The sequence below is a fragment of the Hippoglossus hippoglossus genome, chromosome 19 (genome assembly GCF_009819705.1).
Source record: "Hippoglossus hippoglossus isolate fHipHip1 chromosome 19, fHipHip1.pri, whole genome shotgun sequence".
In the NCBI taxonomy this organism is placed as follows: Eukaryota; Metazoa; Chordata; class Actinopteri; order Pleuronectiformes; family Pleuronectidae; genus Hippoglossus; species Hippoglossus hippoglossus.
Genome location: NC_047169.1, coordinates 18529961 through 18548368, shown reverse-complemented (window position 1 = coordinate 18548368; position 18408 = coordinate 18529961). Strand labels below are relative to the sequence as shown.

The following is an 18408-nucleotide window of genomic DNA, read 5'->3' as shown; positions in this document are numbered from 1 at the left end:
GCAGGTACAAAAATAATGTGCCCTAAATATACAAAAAATGTATCTTAGATGTAGGAAAATGTATTTACTTCAGGGCTGTTGTACAAGGTTCCTTTTGATTGTGAAGGATTTCTGTATCTCTGGTCACTTTCTAATCGACTCATTTTGAAAAGAGTTAGATTACACTGGATATGCTAAAGTTGTTGCATCTTTCCAGACTTAACTATTAAAATCATTTGGATGAAATCCTATTTGAAAACAGTTTGTAGGTTTGACTAAAAGGCTCATTCTTGCTCTGGGCTAACACTAGACTCAGATGCTTTTGACTAAGACCAAACTCATACATTTATCTCATCTCACTTGCAATCAAATATTTTGGTGGGTACCACCTACAAGACTAAAACCCATATAGACTAATAAAAAACTATACTACAGATTTGACATGGGTAAATTCTAGTGGTGCACCAATGTATCGGCCGTATATCGGTAGCGGCCGATATTCGCCTCGTTTACTGCCATCGGCATATCGGTAATAAACTTGACTTTCACCGATAACATTGGCCGATGTTCATTGGTATGTTTTCTGCAGCCTGCCAATCTGGCATCCAGATTATGGTACACTGACGCCGGGTTTACACCGGGCGCTGAAGCGCCGCGCAGCGCAGCGCAGCGCAGCGCAGCGCAGCGCCAAGGAAAGCCAGGCGCCTCCCATCCCATCCGTTCACATGGGCTGCGATGCGCCGCGCCAGCGCCCTTCACCGATGGTTTCGGCGTGCGATCGAGCGTATCGCGCCAGGAAACAGACTGAAAAATGATTTTAAACGATATAAATTACATTTTATATGATATAAATGATCAAATATGCATCCCATACTTTGTATTCCCCTTCTGTTGTCCTGGAGTTTGACTTTTCCCAATTTTCCCAATCACATAATTAAATGTCCCCCTCTGCCCATCCACTACAGCCACACAAGCAGTCATATAGATAAAAAGAGGGGGGGGGGGGGGGGGGGGGGGGGGGATACGTCATTTACCCCCGACACCCGACATTGAACGGGTTACATACAACAACAAGCGGAGAATCGCGGGCTGACCGGCGCAGAGAAATGCGGGTCCGGTGTGAACCATCCATGGCATCTAAAGTTACACTTGTCACTTTTTCTGTTTTTCATATTATTCAAGTAATAAACAAATATCGGTATCGGCTAGATTGTTGTTTTAAATATCGGTATCGGCCAAGAATTTCCATATCGGTGCATCCCTAGTAAATTCATTTAAGTTCACTTGAATAACAAGGTTAAAGGTGACAACATACTAAAAGGCAGCTAAACAGGATTATCTGCTTTTATATCTACAGGACAACATAGAATCCAATAACAAATGTCCAAGGTCATTATGCAAAATATGGAAATAAGAGGCAGAGGGAGTGTATACAAAGTTATGGACAGGTTATGAGGTGAAGGACGCAGAGGCACGATACTCTACCTGACCTGTATTTCAACCTAACAGTGATTAACCTTACAGGGATTCGTGACCAATGTTTGTTTCAAAAGAATGTGCTCAGTAACCACAACAGAGGGCTTGTCAGTTTCAGGAGATTGAAAGGGAGAGTCATTATTTCTCCACCACTCCCTTCTGCCTTCCCATCACATTTCTATCCTCCATTACACCTCCAGCAGTAGCTGTGTAACTACTGTTTCTGCATGTGGACAGACTCAAAAAGACAGAGGGACATGACAGAGAGGTATTACAAAAGTATGCTGCCTAGTCAAGAAATGGGCATTTTCCTGCAAAAGTAAAACACATCTACGTTACCTGTGGGAAACTAATACTGAATCTGACTTCTGCTTTAAACTCAGATTCAGTGGCATGTCCCTGGCCTGGACACGGACCAAGGGTAATCTTTCTTCCCGTGTTCTAACTTGTCAGGCTTGTCAGGTTATTTGGGGCAGGGCTGAGAATTCCATATTCAAGATGGCAGCTGTACCTGGCACTCCTTGGCAGATTGAACATTTACAGACATGTCCACCTCACGATACGTTCCACATTGTTACAGCTGACTCACCAGCAGCAGTCACGGTCATGATTCATACTGTAAACAAGTCTGTTGGCTTTAGACACAATAGCAAATGACCGACCACAAGGCCGAACTAGCCACATGCAACTACTTAGACCGCTAATCAGAGATGTCTGATAACCATTTGTTAACAGAAAGAATGCATGTCCCTGTTGACAAAGTGTCCGCACTAATCTAGAAAATGTAAGGACCGAGGCCACAACTTGTCCAAAGGACGGCAACAGTTAGCCAGGCCAGCTAACAAAGCTAAACCCCTCATTTTCTCCACCAAGGTAAACTTGCCATTTTAGTTGACTTTCACTAATGTTCGTAGAGTTTGTACTTACACAACGCTTCTCGAAATGATCCAGGACACCATGTTTTCTGCCTCTGTGGCTTCGGGCTGTGGCAACGGAAGAAGAGCGTCCCGGTGACAGCGGTAATGGCCGAGTCGCTGTGAACTTCTACAGCCCAAACTTCGATGAGCGAGCCTAAGACGAGCTGGTTATCTCACCGGTCATCAGCCAACCCGCATGTCTCGCCGTTCTGACTTCGTAGCCACAGCTAAGATGAGCAATATGTCCGATATGATCCCCGTTGTTTAGAAGCAGTCACTCACTCCTCAGGGTTTCCTCCTTGGCTCCTTCCCTCACTGTCTAGCTCTCCAGCGTCTGGCACAGAGCGGCGCTCACGTAGTCCGTGCCGTCACAGGAAGAGAACAACCTAACGACGCTCCTATTGGCCAGATCAGTCTGTTTACAACCGACAATAACTGTCATTGGCCAGCCACGTTTACCCATGTGACTTCTGGGTCTGATGAAGTCGGTGGGATTTTAAACTCAGCGACCTGTATGCTGATTGGTTCTTGGTCGAATCGTGGCGATTTGTAGCCAACGGGTGAGAGCGCCAGTGATCGGTGGATTTTCCAACGTTGTTGTTGGGGAAGCAGATCTTCTACTGTTTAAGAAATGGAAGGTGACCTTGTTTCAAATTCCAGTGCACACAGTAAGGGCGGATTCAGTCTTCAACAAGTATGTCTTCTGGACGCCAAAAGAGAAAACGCACGTCACTGTGTGTTTTTATTTCATTTTATTACAATTTCCAAAGGAAGTTTACATAAACATCTGGATGGTGGACCAAAGGAAGTCTCATGGGGGTGCACAGTGATTTAATACATTCATTTAAACAATCATTGGCCAAAAGACAGCTTCTCATTAAGTCAAATGCACAAAATAAAAGGTCACATTTTCTTGTTGCTAAACAGAAAAAGACTTCATCCTTGAAATTAAATTGTTATAAAATCCTACTCACATATTCTACCATTACTGACAATAACTCATCAATTCATTTGTCTTTGCTGCTCCCTTCAACTCTATCACACATTTTCTGATATATAAATACTCTAAACATTGACACACGTTTCCATTATGTTTCTTCTAATCAATGTTGTAAATATTGTTATCTGTTGATGTTTTCAGTTACACATGGCTTCGAATGCACTTCTGTCCGTCCTGGGAGAGGGATCCCTCACATGTGGCTCTCTCTGAGGTTCCACGATTTTCTTACCCTGTTAATTGGGTTTTGTTGGTAGTTTTACCTTACTCTTGTCGAGGGTTAAGGGCAGAGAATGTCACACCTTGTTAGGCCCTATGAGACAAATTTTGATTTGGGAATATGGGCTATATAAATACAATTTAATTGATGATTGATTTGAGAGCCAATAGGAATGAGCAAACATAATACAGATGTACATTGTACGCTGGGGTCCTTCCCAGTTTGTCATAGAGTGTAAATTAATGCCATCTTCAAAATTGCAAATGAATCAATCACAGCTTCATTAGCGCTTGGAAACAATTTCCTAAGACAAGTTTTTACAAATATGTATTATGATACATTTTACCCAGAGTTACACTTGAACTATAGCTTTACTATACACTCATATATACTCTGAGGAATCTTAGTAAGTAGCTAAGATACTGTGTAGAACCCTCTAACTCAGGAACCGAGCTTAAGGAAGACATTTTAGTACTATATCTACATTTTTTATAGATATTATTATTACCTCAGATACAATGTTGAGGAATATATTATGGTTTTTATTATGTCTTTAAAGCATGGCAATTTTCTAAATGCTGAAACTTACTTCATACTAACTAAGCTAATGTGGTAGAAAATCTGGGAGGGGCTTAACCTATTTTAGCTTTAGCTTGAATTTTGTGTCAGCCATTTTTCTCACAGTGCTCATCAGCTCGTGTTCATCTGCCTCAGTTTTAATTTTTTTTTAATGGTGCATGTGTCCGTGCCTGTGTGTATGTTTGCAAGCTTACTTTGGATAACACAACCAACTGGATACCTGAAACACAAATGTTGTGGACTGCTTTTGTCTTGCTCATTACGTAAAATACACCAGTCTCAAGGATGTGATCATATTCATTACAGTTTTCCATACATAGCACTTGGCAGACACAAACCCCATCTGTGTGCCTTGACAGGCCTGCCTCTTTGTTTGTGCATGTGCATCTGTGTGTGTAGATAATGATATCTGAGCACATAGACATGTGTGGGAGCTTGTAAATATGCAGCTATGAGCTTTTGACTTTATATATTTGGATATATGCATATTTGTGATCGCATATAGATATACTGTATGCATGTTTTGAATGTATGCATGAGTATGTATATGTGTGTGTGTGTGTGTGTGTGTGTGTGTGTGTGTGTGTGTGTGTGTGTGTGTGTGTGTGTGTGTGTGGAGCAGGAGGGGGGGTTGGATTCATGGCTACTTGTTATTCATGAAGGCGGATGTTGCGGTGTGCAGCAGTGTGAGGTAGATTCCCTCTGGAGCCTCTCTGGTCACACAGCCTGTCTGGGACAGCATCAGAGGATCACAGCTGAACCGAAAATACCTCCATACCAAGCTTTCACCATGAGGGGTCCACTGACAACCTCACGATACAATATAATGTCACACACAGCTACAAAATCAAGTCAGAAACATACACATTTGAGCAAAGATAATGAGCAAAGATATACTTTGCCAAAAGTTAAAAACCAAGTTGTATTAGGTCTATCATCATTGCTGCAAAACAGAAAGATAACATTTTCCTTTATATACATACAATGACAGTGATTACACCAATATTCAGATAATAACCCAACTAAGCCAATAGTGTGAATGATACACTGCCATGAAGACATTACCATAACCTGAATAAGGTCATACTCCCCTAATGAGCAACAATCCCATCAAGACGTGGAGTACTCCCACCATGGTCACATGATGTAGACATGTATACATCTCAATCGCATTATAATGGAGTTTTGCGTATTACAGTATTTTGCGACATAGTAAGAATACTGCTTGACCACACATGCCCTGGGTGTAAACCAGATGGAAAAATAGTAGTAGCTTTTGGAAAATTGGATAGAAAAACACCCAAAACATTAGCATCGTGCATTATTTTCATTATTTTCGTGTTCATAATGACTCAATATCAGGCTATGCTCTGTAACATTTAAACAGGAATATGATTAGAATGTTTTATTAATAACTCATGCAAGGACCAATATAATGTCTTATTCTCAAGAAGGTCAATAGTCAGAATGTTGGTGTCCATGTAAATGTGTGACATTAACAACCCATTCAAATAACATAATAGTTAACACTACAACCTTTTTGAAAACTGGGACCTAGGAAACATTTGTCATTTGAGGACAATAGATGCTGTCCAGCGTATTGTCCTGTAACATTCATATTGGCCGTTTTGTGACTTGTGGGAATGCCAATTCTAATATGGTAGGAATCTGTATTTGGTCTTTTTTTCCCACCTGCTTACTTGAAACCAGTTATTACTAAAGGATGGTTCCACAACATTTCATCCACAAGCTGAAACACATAAAATATCCACCACTTGAAGTGCCCTTATTTTGTTTTGCTTTCCTTTAGTGTATCATAACTTTTAAGTGCATGTAGGTTCTACTAAGTTACAAAATTCCAAAGTCCACAGCAAAGAGTTTCCAACTCTCACACAGAAAAATCTGCTGTAGAGCCTGAAATTACTCATTTGCACGTGTCTACACCACCAATTAACATGTAACGTGCCACATGGCCACCTACCGGCTACTGTGGCTTGGTTTGGAACAGCACATCTGTTACTGTGGCTACAGCTGCGTGTACAGCTGAACGGGATGCCTACAGGTAAGCGGCATGACATTTTAGACATACACCCAGTGGTTGACCAATCACAAAGGAGGGTCCCAGCTGAGCTGAAATAGGGCATTTTTGAAAGAGGGGGAAAAGAGGTGCTGCAGCAAATAAAATATCCACAGCCTTTATGTGTCTTTTTAAATTTTGCCAAAAAACATTGTTATCATTGTCGTCATATAATATTCTGTTTATAAAAAAACGAGTATCAATAGAAGTCAGTCCAATCGGACCTTGAGCCCTGTCACCTTTATTGTCACACAGTCAGACTGAGGGAGGAGCTTTGTGATTTGTTCTCAGATGACCTGTGGATGCTGCTTGTATTAAGTGTGAAATGTTCATCTCACACTGCTTTTACAAAATTGACCACCAGACAATTTCTTTCAGTTGTGGTTTATTCTCCAAAAACAGCCATTGCACTGACACAGACATTAACTGGTACACTTCCTTCACATGTGTTTTCAGCTTAGCAATGAGTCATTGTCTCAGTATATGTGCCACCAGGGTGAATTTTATATTTTATGAGTTTACATCGTCCTTATTATTATTATTCAAAGAGACTAAGAATTTGATTTGCATTCAGTCCGACCACATCTTTAGGAGGACAGAGCTTTCTTAGATGATACACTTGCATACCAGAACATTGTTCCCCCTAAAACCTCAAACCGTCCTCTTTACATTTCTGCATGTGTACAGTCTAAACAAACAAGATACAGTGCAGTAATCAGTGTATTCTTGAAGTGTTAATAGGGGAACTTTTGAAATTAATATGGAGCTCTTTAGCTTTTTCGTTGTAACATTGTTGTAAGATATTCCTAACACTTACTAAAACCAAAGGATCTGCTTTTTCTACCCTTGGTCAATAAACACCATATATGTAAATGAGACAAGCAATATGTTTGTCTCACTTCTGCATACTTACCGCATTGCTTTTCCTTTCAGTTGTTCCATTTTCTTATTCCACTACTATGAGAAACCTCTACTCTACTTTTTTTTTCTTTTTCTTCTTCCTCTTTTTCGTGCCTCTTTCCTCTTTTCACTATTGTGTCCTTGGTGTGGCTGTTTTCTCAGCATCTTTCCCCTTTTCTCTCATTGTTTCTCCTCTCCTGTTCCCCCGCTTCTCTTCCACTGTCATTCCATGTCGGTGTTTTACCCTCCTCCTCTCTTGTATCCTACCCCGGAGGTCGCTCCAGGCTGATTGCTTTCTACATGCTTCACACACAACCCTCTATACTGTCCTTAAGATCCCCTCTGCACACACCCGCATGCGCACACAAGTACACAACTGTGCAGTCTTTCGCAGAGCCAAACGCTCACACACACACACACACACACACACACACACACACACACACACACACACACACACACACACACACACACACACACACACACACACACACACCTTCTTTCTCCCCTGTTCTCCTTCAGTTCTTCAGCCTCAGTCTCTTGTTCACTGATTCTCTCTTGGTCTTGCTCCTTTAGAGCCCAGGAGGCCAGAGGGAAGACAATGCAAATGAGTAAATCCGCACCAAAAGAAAGAAAGCCAAACATGTCAGTGGCATTTAAAATTCTGAATGAAATATTCACGCAAAAGAAAATTCAAAATTGAAATCATGAATGAAATTATGAATGACTACAGATGGAAGTACCTCTGCTGGTGGTCTGGTGGGTTTTGAAATTCCACTAAGGTTTTTTAAAAGCCTATTAGACAGCTGTTGATAATTGGATCTAATATTCTTCCATTCCATGCAGTCACTGGTTTCCATCCATTTCAGTATAAAATTAAAATCTATCAGCAGACTTCCCAGTTGGATGTGTGTAATCCATCACAGTGAACATCTAGTCTGCAATTATTTGTTTTGGTCATCATTTGGTTATCATAACACTGTAATACTGTTAGTAATAGACTTTTATACACACACACACGTTTGTAATGGACACAAATGTTTGTAATAAATTTTAGTCATACATACGTACATGTGTGTGTGTGTGGTTATATTTTGCAGATCTATATTAAATTGAATAAATCTTTGGGCAGTTACTCATTTTGCCAGGTTTGTAATCCCACCTTGATTACAATGGTAATTATTATGTAAATGACTAATTTCTATAATAATAAGAATAACAATAATTCTTCTTCTTCTTCTTCTTCTTCTTCTTCTTCTTCTTCTTCTTCTTCTTCTATTAATATTATTTTTATTATTATGATTATTATGATTATTTTTATATTTATGCGTAATAGTGGCTGTAGTACTATTACAGGTGTGATCGCCAACACTTGCTGTGACAGTCAGTTCTCCTGGAAAGAGCAGTTGAAGTCAATGTTTTGCGAAAATAGTTCCGACGGTGTTCAATATGGCGGAGGGACACAGTGGTGCCGCGTCCCTGTGAATACCATGGGATCCAGCGGAGAAACACGAGCGTGGATGGCGGCTGTGATGCGGTCCAGTGTTCCACGGTTTTTTTCAAGCTGAGAGAAAAGAGACTGACGCTCGAGCGGGTGGAGACTGCTACACATTTAAATCCCCCGGGTCGGTTTTTCAGCTTTTAGCAACAAACAACTTCACCTTTTACATTTTTCTTTCTACCGCTGGAGTCTTCCGAGCTGGGTTAATGTCGTAAATGACAGGGCTGTAAGGGCGTCGTTGTCGGGAAGTTTTTTCGAGGGGGGATTCGGACCAGCGAAGGGCCATGGCAGTCGAGGCTCGCCCGGAGCTGGTCGGGAAGCGGTTCCTCTGTGTCAGCGGGGACGACCCGCCTGAAATCGGCGACATCGGCCGGTGGCCGTGGAGGTCCGGGGTCATACGAGCCGTCAACCATCGTGACAGCGACAATCCCGACCTGACGGTAAGGAAAGCGCCGACTCCGTCCGCCGCTTGACTCTGTTACATGCAAAGCGAATGGGAAAATCTCTGTGGTTGGTGGCTAGCCAGCGAGGCAATGTTGGAGGCTTACCAGGCGGAAATTATTGTGTGGCTTTGTCTTAGTTATTATGGCTCCTTGGACCAACGTGTACACCGCTTGTATTTTTCACAGTTTCACCAAATCTCCAGATTCCGTGGAGTGTACAAGTTCGAGCAGCTATTTGACCACTTAGGCAAGTTAATGGGAGGCAGACCACCAGCAGGGGGTTATGGAAAGCCAACGGCTCGGGTCCAGACAGTACACTACTTATTTACACGCAGATCCACAAACCTATCTCCCTCATCAGTCATTTGCTGAGGCGGGGGCAGACCTCCGTGTTGTCACGTATAAGAAGAACGCAGAAACACAATGGCTCCATGTAGGTACACCGTGTCTTCAATCTATAATAGATCAGGTAAAGCGCTCATTTCTCAGTGATCGTGTCGCAGATGACAGACATCTGGGCTCTGGACTCGCTGTGTGTTGTCGCCGGAGCGAAGCCGCATTTGTCAAAGCGTGTGTAGGAATTTGAGTCCCGAGCAGCTAAATTCTTTAATCTGCTGTATACTGCAAATCAGCTGACGGAGGTAAGGTTGGCTTCCTAGGTTTACTCCGCATTACAGCCTTTACATTGAACTGATCCCTGTTGCCTCGTGGTTATTGGTCACAATCTGCGTTATGTGTGCGCGGTGATCGACCATAAAGCCCCGTCTGCCCGTGGTTTAGGCGGACAGCCAGCCCTCCGTCTCGGACAAGGACGCAGGAATGCAAGGACTTGTAAAAACATAAAACTGGCTTGCTGCGGGCTGAACAATGGCCAGTCGATCGTCATATCAAATGTTGTCTGCGATTTCAAGACAACTCACAGTGTTGTCACTTCCAGGGCTTCCAGGAGCACATCTATTTCCAGCCCGGTGTGCAATTGTTGTGCTTCTCATTGCAGTCACTAGGACAGTGATGGATGAAAACCGTGGCAGTGTATCTGTCTGTTTCCCACATTCTTTAGAAAAGGAGGTATTTTCACAACAGGTTAATGCGCAGAAACCTGCACACAATAGAATATTTGCCCTGACAAGCCCTTGGCTGTCCAATACACTACTGTGTCAGTGTACAGTGTGCCTGTTCCCCGGTTTCTTTTGTTCACTGAATCCTCCTATCTGCCTATGCAGATAACTGGCCAAACCCAAGCTCGGTTGTGATTTGATTATTGAGAGTGTTGTCTCTGTACATATGTGCCATTCTCTGAGTCATCAGATACGAAATCTCTCAGTACACATTATCATCTAATTGTCATAGGTCTCTGGTCTCGCAATTCTTTGCGTATGACTTAATTTGAGAGACATCTGTGGGAGTTCAGCTCTTCTGCGTTCATCACTTGTATGTCATGGCATAAAATCCGACCAGCATACATGTCAGAGGTCCCTCTGCACATGTCGTTGACCACTTGTGATCTTTTCAACACTGAGATTAGACAGTGTCGCAGGATCATAGCTTTCTGTGTATTCCCCCTTTTAGACATGAATTTACATCAAGTTGTCTCTGTTTTTGACAGGAATTATGTGGTGGCATAATTCCATGGATCAATTCCAGTGTCATGTAGCTAAACAGCTCTCATATGTGTAATTGCATGTTCCCTCATCTGCACAGTTTGCTTGTTTGTATCACACAACAAACATGCTCACAGCTTCTTAATTCCCTTTTAGAAATGGTCCTTTCGTGTGATTATAATTCAGGCAATGAGTAATGCTCTGGTTTAATTCCATACAGTGGGGCACAGTCTCATTAGCAAGGGTCTTAACTAGCTGAGTGAATGCAGGCGAGAGGGATTGGAGATTAGATTGGAAGAAGTGTGTCAAGCCAAGCTGTCAGGTCTCTGTCAAGTGTCTGGTCAGATAGGCCAGTAGTACAGGGGTATACCAGGCTCACCATGGCTCAACAAGGCTTATTGGTTCTTAGCTATGAATCTTAGTGAAAGAATAATGCAGTTTACACAAGTCGAGTTTGACTTCATGCTGATTATAGAGGTGAATCTAAAATTACCAGTCACCTAATGCCTAAAATCACCAGATTAAACCATTGCTCTAGTTGGTAGCTTCTTAAGTGACACATCTTTTCTTGGATGTATGCAGTCAGCTCAGGACACTGTTCTAAAACAGCTAATATCTGTAATGTCGAGCTGAAGCAGTGAAATTAATTGCTTTGTAAATCAAAAGAACTGGATTTCCACATTATCGTGGTAATTTAATGGTTCCAGCTGTAAAATGTAGGGATTTACTGCTTCTGCTTGTCTTAAATTATAGTGAACTAAATGTTTATGGGGTATGGTATGAAAAGAAAAGCAATTTGAAGATGTCAAAGAAAGTAAAATAGTTTATAGATACAAAATATGTATGTCATCATTAGTTGCAGCCCCGATCTAGTATATTTTGTGTTGATGTTAAAGTGTAAAACGTTCTTGTTTCATAAGACTGCACATGTGAATGTTGATTTTTGCATTCATGATGTAACACAGAGCTAACTTACATTTCATTATCATACACAGCAGAATTGAAAATACAGCATTGATGTATTATCACTTACCAAAATGGAAATAAATACTCTGCTTCTACACTTTTAACATAGTCACTTCTCATGATGGGATCTTATTATCTTTGTGCAGTAATAAAAAGTTAGTACTCGTATTTGTACTAGTTCAGTAATGATATGTAATGATATGTTGATATGTAATGATATGTTACCTAATGAGTCAGTGTAGTAATACCTCCACTGGTGTAATCATGTGTTATAACACCTATGACAGGATAATATTTGAGTAGGTAGAATAGAATTTCCTTGCAACTTTCTAAAGTGAAACTGTGATAACTGTGCCTGACAGGCATCTTTTAAAATGATTGCGTGTTGCTGTTGCTAATACTGATTGTAATTATTGTTATCATTATCATAACTGTAATTGTATATATTTCTTTAATGGTGCTTTTGTGGTTAGGGTGGCATCTGGTCTAGCAGGCGATTAGACCAGTTCGGCTGGCTCAGAGCTAATGCGGACTAAACAATGAAAATGAGGACAACCAATTTTAGAATTACTGATATATTTTGCTGAATTGGTTTAGAGCAAAGTCTGTATAAAGGATATATGATAGCTGTAATAGCAATGGACTAATGGTAATATAGAAGTAGTAACTGTAGGCTGCATTTTAGTTGTTAGCGCACATGTAGTTTATTCTTTTGGGACATTCTTTCTGTTTATTGTTGGCCATAACAGACATGCACAGCTTCATAGCCTTAGTCCGCATTATGCAATGACCTCATAGCCAATTAGAAAATGTCATATGAGCTAACTGATATGATGAAACAGTTTGGCACAGTCTTGGGTTTTATTTTCATATCTCTATGCCACTTATTTGTTTGTGTACAGGGTGGGAGTCAGTCCAGTTTTATTTACTGTATATCAGAGGTAAATATTACCAATAACATTTATAGTGGTCATGCAGCTGCTCACTATCCATTTGAGGTTGTATTGGCTGAATCCTCTTCAGTCAGTAAACCTGACAATACTTAAAAAAAGGTTCAAGAACACGTTAAAGTTTTAAGAGACACTTGTCTATTGATGACGATGTAAATCATTTTCCAGGGAACCCAGTTTTGTTGATGCAGAAATAGAATCTTAAAACTGAAAAATGGCAGCGAGAGTTCAAATTAAAATGGAGTACGGATAATCTGTGATATGCAGAGTGAAATACAGAGCATTTTAACACCTTTCTAATCTCCAGACAGAGTTTTTGAGGGAACTAGAGGGACAAGCTGAAAGAAAAAGTAAAAGCTCAGCAGCAGAACCCCACGCTGGCATATCAGGCATAAAACCGCCACACTCATCTGGACTGGATTCACAATGGATGGAAAGAGCAGGGCAACCAGGTCATTGCCTATAGGATTCTTTGTTTTCCATTACAGTCCAATGTGTCTGCGTGTGCGTGTACAGTAGCAGTGCTGTTAGTTTGTTTTTAGGGCTGTGGCCTGAAGTTCATCTCCATGTGGCTAATCAGCAGAAAATGACAGGCTGTGACCTGGGAAGAACCTTCCACATACAGAGTCTCTGCATGGTTGTTGCAGTGCTGCAATTTAGCCACATTAGAAACATTTCTAAGCTGTGTGCGAGTGTGTGTTGGGTTGTGAATAGCAGCATTGTTTCCAGTTCAAACGTACACTAGAGAAATGGAGAGTAAACATGACCTGGGGAGTAGCTTTACCCTCGTAATGTCAATGCTACAGTAATGTTTGCAAAGATATATACAATACCATCACATGAATTTGACTATACTTGCTATTGTTCCTGTTGTACTTTGTTCCAGTTGGACTTTGATTATTAACTAACTATTATGAATGCTGTTACGAATGCCATTATATCTATTGCAGTATCATATTGTCATATTAGCAGCCTGCCACATTTTTTGTAATTTAAAATGTACTGAAGGAATGGAACATGTAACTAATAGTTAATAAAAAAGTAGTAAGGAATTCAGCTCATTGGATTTGTACATCAGTTTGATTATGTTGAAGTGATTCTTGTATACACTTGGCATGTTGTATAATAGATATAACAGAAAATGTCCTTTAATAATATTGTAATTCTGATCTCAGCTGTAAACGAATAAACTAATACTAATATACAGCATACAGAGGTTTCTATATAAGACTTGATTTCACAATTAAATCACACGTGTTCCTTCACTACAACTGATAATCATTTTGGATGGAGCGAGTACCTGTGTGTCTACTTGCATTATGGGTTGTTTGTAACCGTAATATTGCCAGGCTAGCAAGTCTTTTCTGAGTCTACTTAGTCTGCTAAATGGTTACTATATATAATTAGTCTTTATCAGGGTGACATGCACACGCTGACATAACGTAGGTTGACTGCTTTGGGGGAGGCAATGTGGGAACTATAGGTGTCAGCTTCTCAATCTGTTTATTTATTTATTTTCAATTTTATTTGTTATATATTCATTTTTCTTCACCTATCATTGATCTTGTGGCGTCATGAGGACTGTTTGTCTTCTCTGACAGCCAAGGTGGGTCAACGCCTGACTTTAGCCTGACTTTAGCCTGACTTTAGCTTGACTTTCAAGCGTCCATCTTTGGTTTCAGAGCGATTTCTAAGACTTGAAAGCTTTTATTGCACTCAACATAAGGAGTTGTCAACCTGTCTGTCCTCTGCTCTGCTCTATGTCTGTGTGTGTGGGGGCTAAGACACGCACAGGGAAGCAGAGAGAGACAAATGTAACTGTAAATGAGTCTCACACTGAGCTGAAATGAACACATAAATTAGATAAAGCACATAAAGATTTTTTTTTCTCTCCCTTTTTTCTTTTTCTTTTCCTTTGGTTTCTTTGGGGGAGCTATTTGGGGGGGTGGGCTGACATGGCAATCATATAGGGGAAACACTGGACTTCCAGTGTATGTGGTGTTGGGCAACTGGATACACCGAGTGTTAGTGGTTTGTTTTCTGGTGCCTAAGGAAACAAAATGTAATCTGAAGCCAGGATGGGCTGGCTGGATTTCTGGCTGCACGTACCCTTCCCCCATCTACTCAACACACACGCACACACACTGCACTAAAGCCCCACTACATCACAGCGCTACATATGGCAGCCATAAAGCTTCCTATAGGCTTGCAGGCTTCGCAGATAACCCTGGGAATACATTAGGATCTACTACTCAACAGCTGCTGTGGTTTCCTCGTATAATATGCTACACTATTGCTATTGTCATCGCTAGGGTGTGATGGAATTTGTATGTTAGAAACATATAGCACCAAGAATACACTGTCTGTTTAGACATTGTGTCTATTTTTAAAAAACTGACAAAAGAACACACGTGGAACTTGGTAAGAACCACTTTGCCATGCACCATCCACTGGTTAGAAACCTATCACATGTACCACTAAGTAGATCCCAGGTCAGTACACAATGTGCTATACTGAATTCCCTGCCATGCCATGTCACAGAGCAATTTCAATTTATGTACACAATAAGTACACACAGAACCCAACTTAATGGCAACTCTGAAGAAAAAGCAGTTTAACTGTTTTTTACACTATCTTAGTTCTTCTAGTGACCTCTGTTTTCACTTCACCTCTGGCAAAACTGTTTGTAAGTTGGAATAATGAAGCACTAAAGAATAAAGTTTAGTCCAGTGGGGCAGGATGGTATTGCCTATAAATAAAATAGCAATATTTTCAGGCTATATCACTATAAACCATATATATTCAAACCAGTATGACAATTCTAGTCTCTAGTCTTGTGTATATTCATCATGGAAGGGAGAGAGTCCCCATCTCTGGAACTCTGGAAAATACATACAAACCTAGTTTGTGATCCACTGAGGCAGTGGTCCAGGCGTTCACAAAATATTTGACCAAAACTATAGGTTTTCCTTTATGATGAAATATTGTCACCTCAGCAGCTTCTGACAAACTGACATGTTGCAAGGATTAGAAACCTCATACTGGTGTTATTGTATGCATCAGAGAGAGATGAGAGACACTCTTTGTTAAGGAGTGGGTGGCATTTTGAATTCTGAATCAAATTTCTCCCAGAGAAAGTGACTTTGCTAGACCTTTTGCAGATAACCATTGTTTGCTCCATGCACATCCTCTTTGGGATGCACAAAATCCACGACAGAGGATGGATCCAGTGCTTTTTACCACGTAGATTAAGCAGCAATACACCAAGTACATTTGAGATTCGGCCCACCCCTACCACCCAGCGTCTCGCATACTGACCTGTCAGTAAGTGTTTCTATAATTTTAGTTCATAAGTCAGTAAAATCTTGACTATGGTTTGAGAACAATCATCATGTTGTTTCCCCGAACAAATTTATCTGACCAGTGACCAAGCAGTAAGTGATACATTCAGTCAGGTGTCGTGAGGGTTTTTGTTGAGGGAAATTACATCCTGCAGGGATGATGTTGTCAAGCTAATTCAATTTAAACAGTTGGATGGCTTTGCCTGATGTTAAATATGCATAATAAAATATAAACAACTTAGTTTAACAATGATATGTAATAATAAACAATATAAAGAGACATTCCAATGAATATCTATGTTGTTATCCACAACAGTAGATCCAGAGGGGTTATAGTAAAGCGCCAAGTAAGAAGGCAGCCCAGACAGACTGTGACTGTGTCCTGAATATGGAATAAGTGAACCTCAGCCTGTCTGACTGCTGTTAAATCCATCACCCGATCAGACAGCCCACGTGCTCACAACTGCTCCGAATAAGTGGCTGATAAAATATGATATGGTTCTGACACAAACTGGCCTTTTCAGACATGATGTACATGTTTGGTACTTCTTCTAAATCACGACTGCTGTTGTGGGAAAGTCCCAAGAGAGTTCAACACAGTATGTTAAACAATGTACTTTTCTGAAAGACTAATTTCAGTCCATATTATTTCTTGGACCCAGAACTGTCCTGTGTATTTTCGAACCCTGCTGTCAGGGAATACTGGCCCTGCCCTCTAACTAGACTGTTTTACCAAAGAATGTGAGGGAAGCTATTTTGGTGTAGCCAGTAATGAGGAGGTTGTGCTTGTTCAGTTTGGAACATCTCCCAAATGAATCGAGCAACTGTGGCTCATGCGTGTCCATCTAGTTTGGCTGTCTCTTTTCTGTTGAGTCGAAGACAAGCTGTCACCTGCTGCCGTTTGTATTCTGTTTATTTCTGGGGTGGGACACAGGCTCAGTAAATCGTCTCGCTGTCCACCCCCTGAGGTGAATGTGTAACTGTCACTTGTTCCTACCTTGCTGGAGGAGAAAGCAAGTCCAACGGAATGTTGTCATACCTGTCAATGACGTGTCTGTCTGTCAGCCTCCCTGACACCAGTTGACCCTAACTTAATCTTTTCATAAACCAAACACAGCATTAACATGGTTGCTTTGTGCACGTGGGACACAACCTGAGGATGAATCACAATAGGCCTGCTTTAGTCTCTTAACTTGCATTTCAAACAGAATCCCTGATCCTCAGGAAGAGTTTGTTCTCTCCGAGTCACAGACAGAAAGAAACCCGTTTGATCATTGAGGTTGTCAGAAAGAGCAAAGGTGACACACAACCTCATCAGCAGTAGATCATGTTTCAGGCTTCACGCTTCAGGGACCTCTATTGGACCCTTCACACTTGGTCATGAAGGCTCACCAGCACCTCCTTCTTGAGGAGAAACAAGGTCCATCTGTTTCTGCACTGCATCCCCGCTTCTCCACGTCCCACACTATGTATACTCCCACATACGAATGCATATCTATACATATACATATCACTGTTTATACCATAGGCCATATATCCTGTCCTTGTGCTTACTCATATCTATACTGCTGTCTTTACAGTGCATATCTGACCTTCAGTATACACTGTATTCCTGCTGCTTATTCTGTATATCTACTAAGAATAATAGTAATACTGTTCTTACACCTGCACTATATTTTTCCTCTGACAATTGCCCTAGCTTCTTTATATCTCATTGTATTCGCTTCACTTTCTTCACACTGTTAATACTTTAGCTTTTTGTTTATATATTAGCTCATTCATATAAACACCTCAGTGTTATTTATATATCTCAAAACACACACACACACTTTACTTTGCAGTTCACTGCTTCTCGCACTTGTTTTCTTCAAGCTGTTATTAAGTGCAATGACAACACAGCTGAATCTAGTCTAAACTGAAAACTGATAGTGAAGCTCATAATTAATATAAATTACATACTGTGCCAGTGTCCTCAGGGCAGTGGCTTGTGTTACTACTACTACAGACTGCAGACAGACATTTAGAGTATTTGATCATGAAACCCCACGTGCTTTTGTACAGTCTGTGTCCTTCTGAGTTGTTTTTCTGTTTCTGTTTCTCTGTGCATTTACTATATTTACATGCTCCTGATCTCTCCATGACCTGTCCTAGTGGGAGCTTTCACAGTCATCCGACTTTAACTGGATTGTGTGTATCCCCAGGTGTAGTAAACATAACCATGCTGCCCTCATAAAGTTCCAGAAATAAAATGATTAAGTTGGCTTCACACTTTATTCAAGTAAACCATATCGTTATTTGTCTTTTTTTGCAGTGAAGTAAGTGTTTGATTTGGCTGAAAATTATCACAAATATTTCATTATTTTGAGACCGAGATCTTTTATTGCTCGCCTTGAAAATTATTGTTAGGTTATTCATAATATATTATTATTGCTATTAAAAAAAAAACATGCAGCTGTTTGGA

The 18408-nt window shown here is 40.8% G+C and overlaps 2 protein-coding genes across 3 annotated transcripts in view; one reads left to right on the top strand and one right to left on the bottom strand.

Annotated features, from left to right (window-relative positions):
* reep3b (receptor accessory protein 3b) overlaps positions 1-2729 on the bottom strand; it is a 29685-nt gene extending 26956 nt beyond the window's left edge. Inside the window, exon 1 of the mRNA XM_034569650.1 lies at positions 2383-2729. Within this exon, the coding sequence (XP_034425541.1) occupies positions 2383-2414 (32 nt within the window). The 5' untranslated portion in view covers positions 2415-2729. The remainder of the gene's footprint in view (positions 1-2382) is intronic.
* A 5961-nt stretch (positions 2730-8690) lies between these two features.
* Positions 8691-18408, top strand: part of jmjd1cb (jumonji domain containing 1Cb) — a 110837-nt gene continuing 101119 nt past the window's right edge. For both annotated transcript variants that reach the window (XM_034569746.1, XM_034569745.1), the window contains exon 1: positions 8691-9086. In XM_034569746.1, coding sequence (XP_034425637.1) covers positions 8931-9086 — 156 coding nt within the window. In that variant the 5' untranslated portion in view covers positions 8691-8930. The remainder of the gene's footprint in view (positions 9087-18408) is intronic.